Source organism: Metopolophium dirhodum, chromosome 1 (genome assembly GCF_019925205.1).
Source record: "Metopolophium dirhodum isolate CAU chromosome 1, ASM1992520v1, whole genome shotgun sequence".
Lineage (NCBI taxonomy): Eukaryota > Metazoa > Arthropoda > Insecta > Hemiptera > Aphididae > Metopolophium > Metopolophium dirhodum.
In genome coordinates, this window is record NC_083560.1 from 139,883,860 (window position 1) to 139,898,417 (window position 14,558).

The following is a 14,558-nucleotide window of genomic DNA, read 5'->3' on the forward strand; positions in this document are numbered from 1 at the left end:
TATTTTAATTTTCCACTATTCCTAAATACCTAATTAACAGGACAACAACGCGCGTTTTTTAACGAAACGTATAGTTCCGGAAAGTATATGCCCGATAATAACTGATCGAAAATACTGATTGCAACACAGACATGTCATATTATTATTGTGTACTGCAACTTGAATAAAAATATGAAAAAAAATAATATTATAGGTGATAAACTATTCTTAATTGAAGGGGTCAATGGACAAATGTGTTAACTGACATTTTTAAAAAAATGCATTTTATTGCACGAATAAAGGTGTTATAATGTTATAAACATTTTATAACAATTTGATAAGGTTTTATTTAGTGGTTACCATGACGAAATAATACTTCGTCATGGATGCTAGTGATAACTGAACAACGATCAAAAATTCAAAAATTCAAATCAACGACAAACTTTTTATATTCACTATTATTTCTAAATAAATGAATGCGTATTACTAGTTACTATGTTGCTATCAATTTGAAAAGTTTTTTTTTTTTGCGTGATTTCTAACTTCGCTTTTGATTAGATATACGTGAGTATTGTCTCATTCTCATGGTAATATAATAAGTAATTATAAATAAAAAAATGTCATTTTTGTGATCAGTACATGGATATGCTAGAAGATGTTGGCTGTTTTCCAAGAAAAAATCAACAGTTTCTTGAAATACTTCATAGCTATCACAACATTTTTCAATTAATTTGTATGTCATATTGTGTAGTTTTGTTTGATGAACAATTAAATATTTTAAAACTAATAGAAAAGTTTAATTTAAGAAAATTCTTTGAAAAGTGACTTCTTCCATTCGACATAATGGGCATCTTGTTGGTGCTGGAAGGGATGTAATGCAATTGTTGCAAACCCATGCATGACCACAAGGAATAACAATATGCTGTTGAATATTTGCTGCTCTTGCATTCAAACATACTATGCACGTTGACACTTGTGGAGCTATTGGCAGTTGTGGTTCCTGAATTGGCTGTACAACAGCAGCAGCTTCCACTTCTGGCTCAGAATTTGGATCTACCTCATTGATCCAATTTATATGTCGAGATATATATCTTGATGTGGTATACGAAGTCAATTGCATGAACTGCCACATACTTATGATCCCAGCATCGTATTGGCTTGTGGCATTTTTAAGTCTTTTGGATTGTGATAAATATTTTGCCTTCAGACTCCTAGTAGGTTGAAGATTATTTTCAAGCTGCCTCATTATAACATGGTAATTATTAAATAAATTACTCAAATTACCTATAAGAAAAATGTTATAAGTAAATTTCAGAAACATAAATTATCAGAAGATGCATACTTATTTGTTTGGTAATACATTAGATAATATAAATTATATTATAAAATATTTATCACAATCCATACATATATATAATTAGTATTTTCAGTTTACAAACGTTAAAAATAACTTTTAAAACAAGTAGTATTTAATTAATCCTATTGATTAACATACTTAAAAATATCCATAGATTGGGATGAGTCACTGAAAATTTTAATCTTAATTTATTGTGGAAACTTTCAATATTATTGTTTGTACGCCTAGGAAGTCCATGAACTGAAATTATCTGAGTTCCCACACGGCGCAACCAATACCTATAGTTAACACAGGTATAAATATATAATAAATAAGTTTTATTTATGGTATTCAAATATTCAACTGTACAATACAAACATTACAAACCAAGTATTTACTTAATAAGCTACTATAAGTAATTAGGTTTAGGGTATAGTGTATAGATATTCACCTTTAAATGAATCTAAATATAAGTTATAAAAGTCACTGTGATAGTAAAATACAAAATATACATAACAGTTTCAAGTTACTACTAAAAATTTCTTTTGAATTATTAAAAAAAAAAAAAAAAATACAGTTGATATACTTTGTTTAAATATCGAATTTCGTTAAAATTTGAACTTCAAATGTGTATAAAAAAAATGTATTTTCCTATACATATTTATTAGATTTTTGAATTTCAATCAGAACTACTTATTACTGTACTTTTTAACCAAAAACTAAATTTATACTACCTAAACAAAAAAAAAAATGCTAATAAAAAAAAAATTTTAATATCTACAAATAGCAAAAAAAACCTTTTAAATATTTATAAAAAAATACTATGCATTTTTACTTTTAACGACCTAATTCCCAAAGTACCAATTAGATCCAATTTTCTTCTAGAAAACACCTTTAAATACTGAGTTAAAGTAGAACATCAAAATATTTTACTGCTCCAAAAAATTATGACAAAGAAAAAAAACATTAAACCATTGTACATTAATAGTTTTACAACAATCCAATATGTATTGATTTTTAAATATTAACAACTAATTACCTCTCATAATAGTCAAATAAATTATGCATCGCTACTCCATGGTTGATTGCATACATTTTAATTAATTGAAATGCTCTTTCTATATCCTGATATGGAAGCAGTGGAAGGCCAAATAAAAGGTTTAAGCTTTGCAGTGCAAATTGATTAGTATTTACAAGCCTATAGTATCCTTTACTTTTCATATTTTTAAAAACTGCCTAAAAAGATTTAAATATAAATAACTTAAGTATACTAATCATTAAGCAAAATTATAATAAAAATAAAAATTTGTATTTTTTAGGTAGGTACTTGATTATGGTGGAACCAACAACCAGATGTTCGAGCTTCAGGGAAATATGATTGTAGAACATCTCTAAGTGTAGATTCATAATCACTTATGATAATCCTTGGAGAAATGTTTGCTAAAAGATTATCTTTAACATATCGAAATACACTGTCATATGAATTCCTAGACTTTGATTCCATTAGTGCGAATATAATTGGTATTGACTATAGATAAATAAATAAATGAATGAACATCAATATAATAAAAACAATTGTAAGTTAAATTTTTGTTTTAGGTATAATATACTTACATAATTTTGTATCATAGCATGTACGCTCAATAATTGATAGCCCATGTTTACTGGAACCACTTTAAAAGTAGCGTCTACATGAAGCTCCTCAATTCCAGTACCACAAAAACTTTGTGACAAAACTGGACATGCAAATATCAGGCTAGTTTTACCATCAAGGTCACGAATACAGCTCCTAAATATCGTAATGTCACAACAATTGTATCTTTGAAGATGCCCATTATCAAATAAGGATGCTAGTTCCTGAAGGTTCCCAGGCAATCTAGGCATTACTGACCTACGGGCCAAACGCATTAAAGATTCAGCTGTAGGCCATGGATATAAGCTAGCTGCTATTGGATGCCTAAATCAATAAATAAGTATAAGCAATTATAATTAATTTTTCAATAATAAAACTTCTAAAATTTACCTTAAGCACTCTTCGTCGTAAATTTCTTTTAATAAAATATTTTCAGCAGCAGCTCTTCTTTTTAGTACTGCTTTTAAAAAATCTATTAACTGAGGGGTATCATCTTCACGCTCATGATTAGAGTGAGACCTCATCACTATAATTGTTCCGTCGGCCATCTTTTTCATGGTTCCAGGACAAAAGTGCATGGTACTTTTGCTACATTTGTAATAACTATTGAATAACAATATACAATATTTATGAACTACAAGAATTCATATAAGCTATATTTTCTAATAATTAAAAATTTAAAGCAAAAAAAAAATTTGTAAAATATAATATAGTATTAGGTACCTATTATGTATTTCAAAATAATAAAAAGGATCGAGAGTTAAAAAATAAAAGTATTAACAGTCAATCCACACACATTTAAGCACACCAAAGGATAATTTAATTTAAAATATCAATTTTATAATATCATATTATACACAATATATTTTGTTATATTTAAAATTATTTAATTATATAATAATTAGATTTTAGATTCTAAGCGGAATAATGAATGTATTGATTTTACAATGGAGTGATATTTATTTAATTTTTTTGTGTTTGTTTGGATAATCTGTAGTAGAAAAATAGATTCGATTAGGGGCGGCGCTTACGTTATTCGTGAAAAAGTGCGGCATTTTTAAAGGAAATTTATATTAAATTCAGAATCACGCTAGCCGTCGTCGTCGCATCGGCCGGTTCCCCCACTCAATTTCGTGTATGCAGCTCGAGGCCTAGGTGGGAGCAAATGACGACGAGTGTCTGCGGTCGGCGGGTCATAACCATCTATATTGTATAAATCACAACAAAAACCCTTCGTAAACTTCGTGCAAAAATGGCTAAGTAAAAAAAAAATATTAGATCATTAAGCACTATAAAGATGTGATATCAATTAATGCTAAGTATATTGAATTTAAGTAAACGTATTTTGTTTCAATAATTTATTTACTTGGCGAGGAATTATTTCTTAAAAAAAAATTTTGAATAATATAAATATTAATAATAATATTATTAAAATAATCATAAATATCTAACGCAGCAATGCTATTATAAGGTGATAAACTCTACAAATTTGAAATTAAAAATCACCTTACAATAAAAATTACCACAATCTCGTTGCTCTAAAAACATTTTATAATTAGTTGCATTGCTTTCAGTTCTAGTAACATATAATAATAAAAATGTAATATTAAAAATAATTTACCGCCCAAAGCACTAGCTTAAAGTGTTTACTGGGAAATACGGCACTGGCCATTTAATTATTTTGTTCATCACACTTTGTTAATTCCTCGCCAAGTAAATAAATTATTGAAACAAAATACGTTTACTTAAATTCAATATACTTAGCATTAATTCATTATATCACATCTTTATAGTGCTTAATGATCTAATATTTTTTTTCTTAGCAATTTTTACAAGAAGTTTACGAAGGGTTTTTGTTTTGATTTATACAATATAGATTCACTCTAGTGTAAAACTTTCAAAGTTGGAAAACGAAGCATTATTTCAACTACCTACTTATCGTGTACACGGAAACAAATTTTATAAAAAAAACACATCATTGTAAAATCAACACATCCGCTCAGAATCTAATATAAAATAATATATAATGTATACATAAAATTATTTATAAAAAAATGTAATAGTTATAATGTGTATTAGCTTAATGAACTATGGTTAAAAAAAAATCGGTATATATTATATATATAGTATATTTTTATTATAATATGATGTGTGATTAGGTACTTACGTGATTCCATTTTTTTTACCATTATTGTCATATCGGTATCCATCATGGTTCATTGTAAAAGTGTGTATATATTTTAGCAGATATAATAAATATAATATTATAAATTTTGAATATTATAATTTATAATATTCAAAATTTTAAACTACCAACATTAATCCTCCTTGAAGTCTTGATGAAGAATGACAAATTTCAAAACTCAAAAATAAGAAATATAATAAATAACTATATACCCGTATTGATATATATAAATTAATTATATATATAAGAGGTATAAGTAAATATTATAACTGATTTAAAATTGTTATAAAAACAAAACAAAAGAGTCTAGACATTATGCTTACTTACCTTTATAGACCTACAATTGTACGGGTTACGTGGAATTAAATATTATATTATTATTTCCAAGGATCCGCTATTTCAAATTAATAAATGATACCCATTCTAGGTAACTGTTACATTAAATGTGTCTAGACTAATTAATAATAATAAATAAAATAAAATAATATAACTTAACACAAATTATTAGTTTTAATTTTTACCTTGTCTAAAGGTACCTAATACGTTTTGCCTTGCGCTATCACGATCTTGTCTTCTTGGTTTATTTCGACAACACTACGTTGCGATCGACAAATTTATAATTTATGCTACATATTTGCATTGTTCTAAATTATAGTTTTTAATAAAAATAAACGACCATGGTACCTACAGTATAAAAGTTTTTTTTTTACCAATGTAACTGGTATCGTCAAGTATTAAATAGAACCTAAAAATAATTATCTGTTTTAATTTATTTAATTTTTAAACACATTTACTTTACTATATGTACTTCTTGTTATTTTTTTAGTTGACATAATATATGTATTTTAACTAAATAAAATAAATTTAAGAATGAAGATCATAAAACATTTATATAATAATATATAACAAAAAGTTACGTTACTTTGGGATCTTAGGGTGTTATTAGACCTGAAACAAGACAATTTTTTTTCTTATAGGCAATAAGTACTTGCATCTCATTTTTAGTTCAAATTCATCTCAAATTTAATTCTAAGTGCTCTTTTAACAAAATCGCGTTTTGGGAAAACAATAGTTTTTGAAATTTTTCACCGTTAACTTACAAGCGAAGGCTGTAAACTAGAATATTGTTCCAACGTTAACACGTCCTGAGCAGGTCTGTGTACCTACATACAATGGTATATCATGATTCATGCATGATTTATGTATGATTATATGTACATTCATAAAAAAACAGGAGTTTGTAGGGTACACGCCATGTGCCATTACATTTTGCAGAAAACATTGCATTATACAATTTCATTGTGTGTATAAAATATAATATTATAGGTAAAAGTTATAATAGTCACCAAAAATAATGTTTTTGAGTTATAATTAAATACAAAATATCATTAATATTCATTTAAACATCTAATTTTCTCCAAGTTTCAACTTAAAATAACTATAAAAAAATCTGTGCTTCTATATTTTTTTAGATTTTTTAGTTACAATATTACCCACTTATGAGATATCTCGTTTTAAATTTCCAAACATTAAAAATTAAACATCTTATACATTTTGAACCGAAAAATGATTTGCAAATGTTTGTGATATTGAGATTGACTAATTTTGTAGAAATCTGAACTTAAAATCTTCATTGTTTATCTTCATAACAACTATTATGAAGAACCTTGTATTAATTGTTCAAGATTTTAGATTTCATTGATCAATAATAAGAAAAAAAAGTTTTCAACATTTAAATTGCCTATTATGAACATTTTATCATGTAGGTAGTAGGTATAGACAGCCTCCCCCGGCCCGTTATCAGTTTGGTACCGAAAATGGTTGAAAAATACCGAGTTTATTTTTTAAATCAAATATTTTGTAGTTTTGTACATTGCTAGGGCGATTTTTTTCAACCTTAAAAAGTTAAAAGTTGAAAAGTTATCTAAGATCAACAATGAATGAAGTAATGTATTTTAGGAAATATTTTTATAAAAGTTATAAGTTATAACATAACTATATCAAATTCTCTGAGCGGAGCTATGAAGCTAGTGGTTTTACAATGATGTTTATTTATTTTATTTTTTTTATCCTGTATACAAAATTTCTACTAGAAGGAGTGCTTTGATTTCAATATGTAGTATCTTATCTTTTAGCAAATTGGATCAAGGCGGTACTTTAGGGACGTCATTTTTTGATTTTTTCAATTTTATTATTTAATATGAAATTTTTTTTTTAAATAAAATATAAAATATATAAAATAGTTTTTATTTTCATAAATGTAATAGATTATAAATGTATATGTTTGATTAACTGAACTACTTACTTGAAACAATAAAAATTTAAAAAATAATAAGTAATTTATTAATTAATAATTTATTATATTTATGAAAATATTTGAAATTAGGCATAAATATATTTATACTAAATAATAATATTATATTTTTAAATAGTAAACTTTTAAAAAAAGGGGGGAATGTCCTACTACACCGAAACAGTACCGGGGGGGGGGAGGAGAATGTCCGCGATTCGTGTGTGACATGGTGTGAGTTTAATTATTATGTACGTCGAAAGCAATCGGAGTATACGACAATACTTAATTACGTAATTACAAATATGTTTACAAAACAAGTTTTAAACAACTTGTTTTAAACATGTTTAAAACATAAATTCAAAACATTTATTTTGAATATTTCGTTAATTGTTTAAAACGAATAAAACGTAATATGTTTAAAACAGTGTAACTCCAAGTAATATTGAGTTTTTTTTGTTTTGAACCGTTTAAAAATATATACTGTTTGAACTGCTTGAAACTCAAACAATTTTTTTTGTTTAAAAACCATTTTGAACAGAAAAAAACAGTTCAAAACAAACAATTTTTTTAACATAAAAATACACCAACTGATTATTAATTGTAATCTGGTGTTATGCAAGGGGTTTAATATAGGCAATTTACAACACTTTCCGGACAAATACGTTCCGGGCAAATACGGTCCGGATGAATACGGTTTTTACCTTTTAAGAGTCCGGACAAATACGTTCCGGTCATATACGTTCCGGAAGAATACGGTTTATACTTTTTGGATTCCGTCGAAATACGGTCCGGATAAATACGTTCCGGAATTATACGGTCCGGACATATACTTTCCGGAACTATACGTTCCGTTAAAATACGGTTTATATTTTTTGGATTCCGTCGAAATACGGTCCGGATAAATACATTCCGGAATTATACGGTCCGGACATATACTTTCCGGATTATTATAGCCCCCCATTATACTGTGAGTTTCCTCCAAATTTAACATTCTATCATTTTTGTCAAATGAACCTATTACATATTTAAATATAATTTCTTTTGTTTTTAGTTTTTCTAATTAAATTGTAAATTTTTTTGTAAGGTGTTCATCATAACAAGTTATATTTAAAATTTAAAATTTGTCTATGTCCATTCTTTGTAAAATGTTCCTATCAGAATGCCCATTCCACACTACTATTACGTTTAATTTTCTCCTTTTGAAATATACCTTTCAATATAGTCTGGTTTTAAATTATTTAAACTAGAATTCATACTTTTTTCGAGTTGCGTTAAACAAGCCTCCTGAAGTACCTGTTTACAGCTTATAGTATCCGCTTGATTTCCTTTTGAAACTATCTACTTCTGACATATTATTATTTACATAAACATTTCTTCTACTATCTAATTCCATTTCTGTACGTGTCCCAGTGGCGGTTTTGGCATGTAATTTTACATGAGGCGGAAAAATATTAAATAGTTAATACACTATTACTCTAAGTCTCTAACACAGGAACAAAATATGTTAATATATTCTTTAAAGTTTAAATGGTAGATATGGGTTATTAAAATGGAGAGGAAAGATTAGCCAGTTATGATTAGATCACTACTGTTGCCTAGGGTGTACCACGTAGAGGTTTTTCCATACACCCCTCCCTAACTATATACATATAATTTACAGTATTTTACACACATAAAATATAAATAACAAAAAACAATATAATATATTATATGACTAGTCTTTTAGTTGTAATTTGATTTTAACTTAAAACATAAATACATAATAATTAATAAACAAAATATAGGTGTACCTAATATGACACGCAAAACAAAAAAATAATAATAACCTGTCATCCGACATAAACCTTTTGTCCTTTTATAATAAAACATTTACAATATAAATTTTATTGAATAATACATTATTTACAAAATATATGATTTGACATATTATATACCTAATGTCCTAATATGATTTTATGATTTATATCGTAAATCAATACTTCTATTTTTTTTTACTCGCATAAATATTTATGACATTATCATAAAACGCTCCATTATGTTTAAGTTGGTCAATTAACTCCTTTCCAATTGAAATTATAGCAAGAGAACTCAATCGATTTTGGGAAATACTGTTGCGCAAATATGTTTTTATACGTTTCAGACAGGAGAAACTCCTTTCCACTGATACGCTGGTTAATGGTATAGTTAATATTAAAGAAAATAGTTTATATACTTCAGGTAAAATTACTTTCAATCCACTATTCTCAAATATTTTTATTAAATCATAAACATGATGTAAATCTTGATATTTTTCATCGCTGTATAATACTTCTAACTCTACTTTTAATTTGTTATTATCAACAAATATGTCAGAATAAGATTCTCCCAGATTTTGAAATGCATTTATAGGGAAATTTGTAGAATAGTATTTAATTTTTGAAACATCAGCCAGTTGTAAAAATATCAATTTATCAGTATTTTGAAATCTCGTCGTTATCTGAAGTAAAATATTGTCAAGTATTTCATAATATAATATTTTATAATTTAATTCAGAACTAGACATATTTCTTGTTTCCTTAGGGCGTTTTGTTAACGCTATCGCATTGTTAAATAGTTTCAAAAACTCTGATTCATTTCTTTTTTTACTAACGAGATCATAGACTATATTTATTTTTCGTATACAATATTCCATATCAAATGACTTATTTTGAAGTGTATTAAACAAATTATCAGTGAGTAAAAATATACTGTTAAATATTTGAGCTAAAAAAGCGAAGTCAAATTTTTTCAAATTGTTTAAATGCCCAGTTGAACCACAAATTGACTCAGATGACGAATTTGAATCTTTTATAATATGTTCAAAAACGTTTTAAGTTCGTCCCACTTCTCTACAACTAAATTCAAAATTTTTGAGCGAGAAGCCCATCTCGTCTGAACAAATTGCGGTATGCGTTTACCAACAATAGCATCTACAACATTCGTTCGCGAGGTAGAATTATGAAAAAAAGCGAAAATTCCAGTCATGTTTGCAAAAAAAATACGACACTGTGTGTTAGCACTGCAGCCATGCTGTAACACCAAGTTCAAACGATGCGCTAAGCAGTGTGTAAATAATGCATTAGGAGCAACCTCTTTAACTTTAGCTTGTAAACCATTTACATGACCGGCCATGACACTCGCACCATCATAACACTGACCAATTAATTTTTTTTCCATATCAAATTCTAATAATACAGAATTTAACGTGTTGAAGAGACCCTCAGCAGTGCGATCCTCACTAACATTATAGAAACCAAGAAATCTTTCTACCAATATTCAGATTTATTTGTTATATATCTTAATATAATTGAACATTGTGTTCTTTGCGAAATATCTGTCGTATCATCAACTTGAACAGAATAAAATATACACTCCTTGATTTCAGTTTTTACCATATTAAGTATGTGATCGGAAACACATGTTATCAAATCATTTTGTATTATATTTGACAATCCTGAAAATATATTTTTTATCCCATTGTAATGGTTTTGAATCTCTAATGAACACCTAATAATGTGCATATCAAAAAGTTCTTTAAAATTTCCTTTACTCAAGGAACTTGAACTTTCGTTATGACCTCGAAAGGCCAGTTCCTGTCTACCCAAAAATAACACAATATCAATTAGATGTTCCATAAAAAGTCGGTTAAGCCGAACATTTTCATTATATTTTTTTTAAACAAATAACCATGTTCGGTCAAAGCGTCTACTATAGTTACTCTATTATTTTCTAAATGTTTTAATCCTAACATACAATGAATATGTTCTCTGGCAGATTCATGAAGTTTGACACTACGTGATAAATTTTTTAAATCGCCATAACCCGTTGTAGTCCAAACAGATTTTGTCATACTTAAAAGTAAACACGGCCAACAATACAACGCCTGTTTATAGTGGCTTCCACAAAGCCAAGTATGTATATCGTACCATTTATGATTAAACGCTCTACTAAATATTTTACCACATTTTTTATCTTTTGACTGACAACACAACTGGGGAATTGGTTTACCAAGCTTTAGCAATTCATTTTTGTCATTAGTTGTCCAACGTCGAAATGGCGTTTCTAATAGTTGAACAATAGGATCATATACAGGATTCATTTTTAGTATTGGTAATACGTCCTAACTAAAGCCCTTTTCACACGATGATAGTTATGGTACTATATCTAGTGTGATAGCTTGTATACTAGTTTTTAGGTCCGTGTGAATTATAATATAGTATACTAGTTAAGGAATCATACTAGCTACTGTACAATTTTTGATAGTAGAACATGTCCTATTTTCCACACTATTTACCAGCATAGAAATATTGTCCGCCAATCAGAATACAGACATGTTATCAATCAAAATCATTATCACGATCGAGATCAACACAATATTATACAAATTAATTACAATAAAAATTATAAATTATCAGTTGATCACCAGTTTTAGTAAGTTTAAACTAGTTTTTTTCATGATTATGAACAAGTACAAACGATTGAAATTGTACCACCTAGCACCTAGCACATATTGTCTTTTAAGTAAATAAAATAAAATATGGCACCACAAAAAGGATTGCCTTGGTCCAACCAATCAATATCTACACTAATTGAAATGTATAGCCAAAATAATTGTTTATATGATACAAAACTTCCAGTATACCACAATAAGCATATTCGGCAAAAAGCCTTGGAGGATATTGCGTTAAAACTACAACCATACAGGCCTAACACAACATGGCAAGAAGTGAAGGTAAAAATGCAGCGTTAAGAACTCAATTTGGAGTAGAACACAATAAAGTAAAGACCTCAACGAAGAGCGGTACTGGTACTGATGATGTAAGTACAATGTGCATTTTATAATCATATATTTTTATGTGCAGTGGCGTGGCGAGCTAAAAAATTTCCAGAGGCAAGTTACAAATATCCCAAGTATTAATACATAATAATGTATTAATATGACATAATTAATTATATTTCAGATTGTTATTAACTACCTATTAAGTATATCATATTACATTTACTAGGGGACCCACCGGCTACCACCCACCCCTCTATTTAAGAAAAATCTCAGAGGCAATTGCCTCTGAAATTACTGTTTGACACGCCACTGTTTATGTGGGCGGATTTCCCAACATATCTTCTGGCTTTCAAAGGTAACTTTTTTCTTAATGTAACACTTAAGCTTATTATACAAAATATGTATAGATTGATAATTCAAATAAAGCAAAAAAATATCTATTTTTTTTATAATATTTTGTATGTATTAATATTGTAATAGAATATCTATTATTATTAATAATACTTTATACAATTTTATATTTTCAGATTTATGTCCCATCACTGTGGTATTACAATAGCATGTTATTTTTACAAAAACATATAACACCCAGAAAAAGTATTGAAACTCCTGTTTCACAGGTCAATAGCATTTATAGATATTAATAATTAATACATTTTGCTTACTTTATAATATTATACATAAGCTAGAATAAAGTAGGTATATTTTTTAGATGTATCAGTTTCCTAAAGACGTTCAGTACAGTTTATTTGAAATCGATAATGTGGTTGAGGAAGAAGATACAGTGACAGTTGAAGTAGAAGAGCATATGAGTAACTCAGAAGACAGTTTTGCTAAACATAATATCGATGAAGGTAAAATATTGAATAATATGTTAATAATAATGAATATTAAGGTGGGAAAGTTAAGAAAAAACATAAATTTGAATAGTCTAATTACTGAAGTAATTAGTAGTTATTTTATCAGGTACCTACTAAAGTTTATTTATTTATTGAGTAAATTTCAACTACTAAAATATTACACAAAAACAAAATTATAATTAAAACTAAAGAGAGGAGTTGATCACCTCCAATGGCTGTGCGTTGATGAGAGTTCTAATAACTTAAAAAAGTTTTAAATACATGAAAATAAATGAATAATAATGTAGATAATAATATATTATGTTATAGGTAATTACTTTAGACATCATAAATCTAGAAGCCCCATAAATTTAACTCACATTGCGCCTATGAATAAAACCCATAACTCATAAGTTTATGTAAATGTGTAATAAGAGTTTTAGTCTTTTTTTCATCACTTTGAGTAAATGTATCAGGTTGTTCAGGGTTTAAAATACATTTGAAGTCGCCTTATATAACAATTGGAATTCATTGAGTATTTTTATAGTTTTTGAAATATATGAATTCTTCATCACCTTCTTCAAACATTGTAGGTCTTGCTAATTTATTCTTAATACAAATTTGTTTATGTCTAATTAATCATGATTCACCCCAAAGCTTGATGAATAAGCTTATTAAAAAATTTGGGGGTCATATTCCCAATGGCCTGTAATATAATTTGATATATGATCATATTTTGATAATATGATTTAACAGTTGCTTATTTATGTATGTTTAAATTGATATTATAGAAAATATGACACATAGGAGAACCTCATCAGCACCATCATGGTTAAGTGATGATGTATCAGCCACAAAAAAAAAAAGATGACCATTGACAGTACACTTAAAAAGTCAGAAGAAGCATTGAGTAACATTGCAAAGGCTTTAGCAGTACCATCAGTGCCACCATTAGATAATGCATCACATGGTTTGTCTCAATTTATAAGTGCTACGCTGCAATCTTTCAAAAATCCTTCCCTTAAAATTGCAACGACACAAAATATTAAATATTTTAATGGATGCTCAACTTAGTGATATTCCTTAAATTATGTTTTGAAACAAATAAGTATTACCAATATATATTTCTAGTCAAGGAAGACTGAGTTATAAGTAAAAAATTTGTTTTGTTTTTTTTTATAAAATTGTTAATGTTTATTTAAAATTTAGTTTTTAAATCATATTATAAGACCTAATTATTTTAATTTGTAATTGTTAAATAATATTTTTAAATTTGTTTGTTTTGGTATTGTGAAATTTTCATAATACAATATTAACTACATGCATTTCTAGTCAAGGAAGACTGAATAAGGTAAAAATTTATGTTTTGTTTTTAAATAAAATTGATTAATGTTAAAAATGGGCTTTTTATTTAATTGTAAATAATAAAAAAAAAATAACTTCATTGGTATTGTTTGGTAGTTACGTAAGCGACACCAACACTGTGATAAGCAGA

The 14,558-nt window shown here is 27.4% G+C and overlaps 1 protein-coding gene and 1 pseudogene across 1 annotated transcript; one reads left to right on the plus strand and one right to left on the minus strand.

Moving 5' to 3' along the window:
* Positions 1-263: 263 nt before the first annotated feature.
* Positions 264-3,409, minus strand: LOC132935805 (uncharacterized). Its single transcript, XM_061002425.1, has 6 exons — positions 3,339-3,409; positions 2,930-3,272; positions 2,643-2,843; positions 2,355-2,551; positions 1,475-1,614; positions 264-1,263 (listed from the first exon to the last, which is right to left on the minus strand). The coding sequence occupies exons 2-6, from the start codon at positions 3,221-3,223 to the stop codon at positions 776-778; spliced, it is 1,320 nt and encodes a 439-aa protein (XP_060858408.1). The 5' UTR covers positions 3,224-3,272; positions 3,339-3,409; the 3' UTR covers positions 264-775.
* Positions 3,410-12,156: 8,747 nt separating this feature from the next.
* Positions 12,157-14,150, plus strand: LOC132933870 (uncharacterized; annotated as a pseudogene).
* Positions 14,151-14,558: the final 408 nt, after the last annotated feature.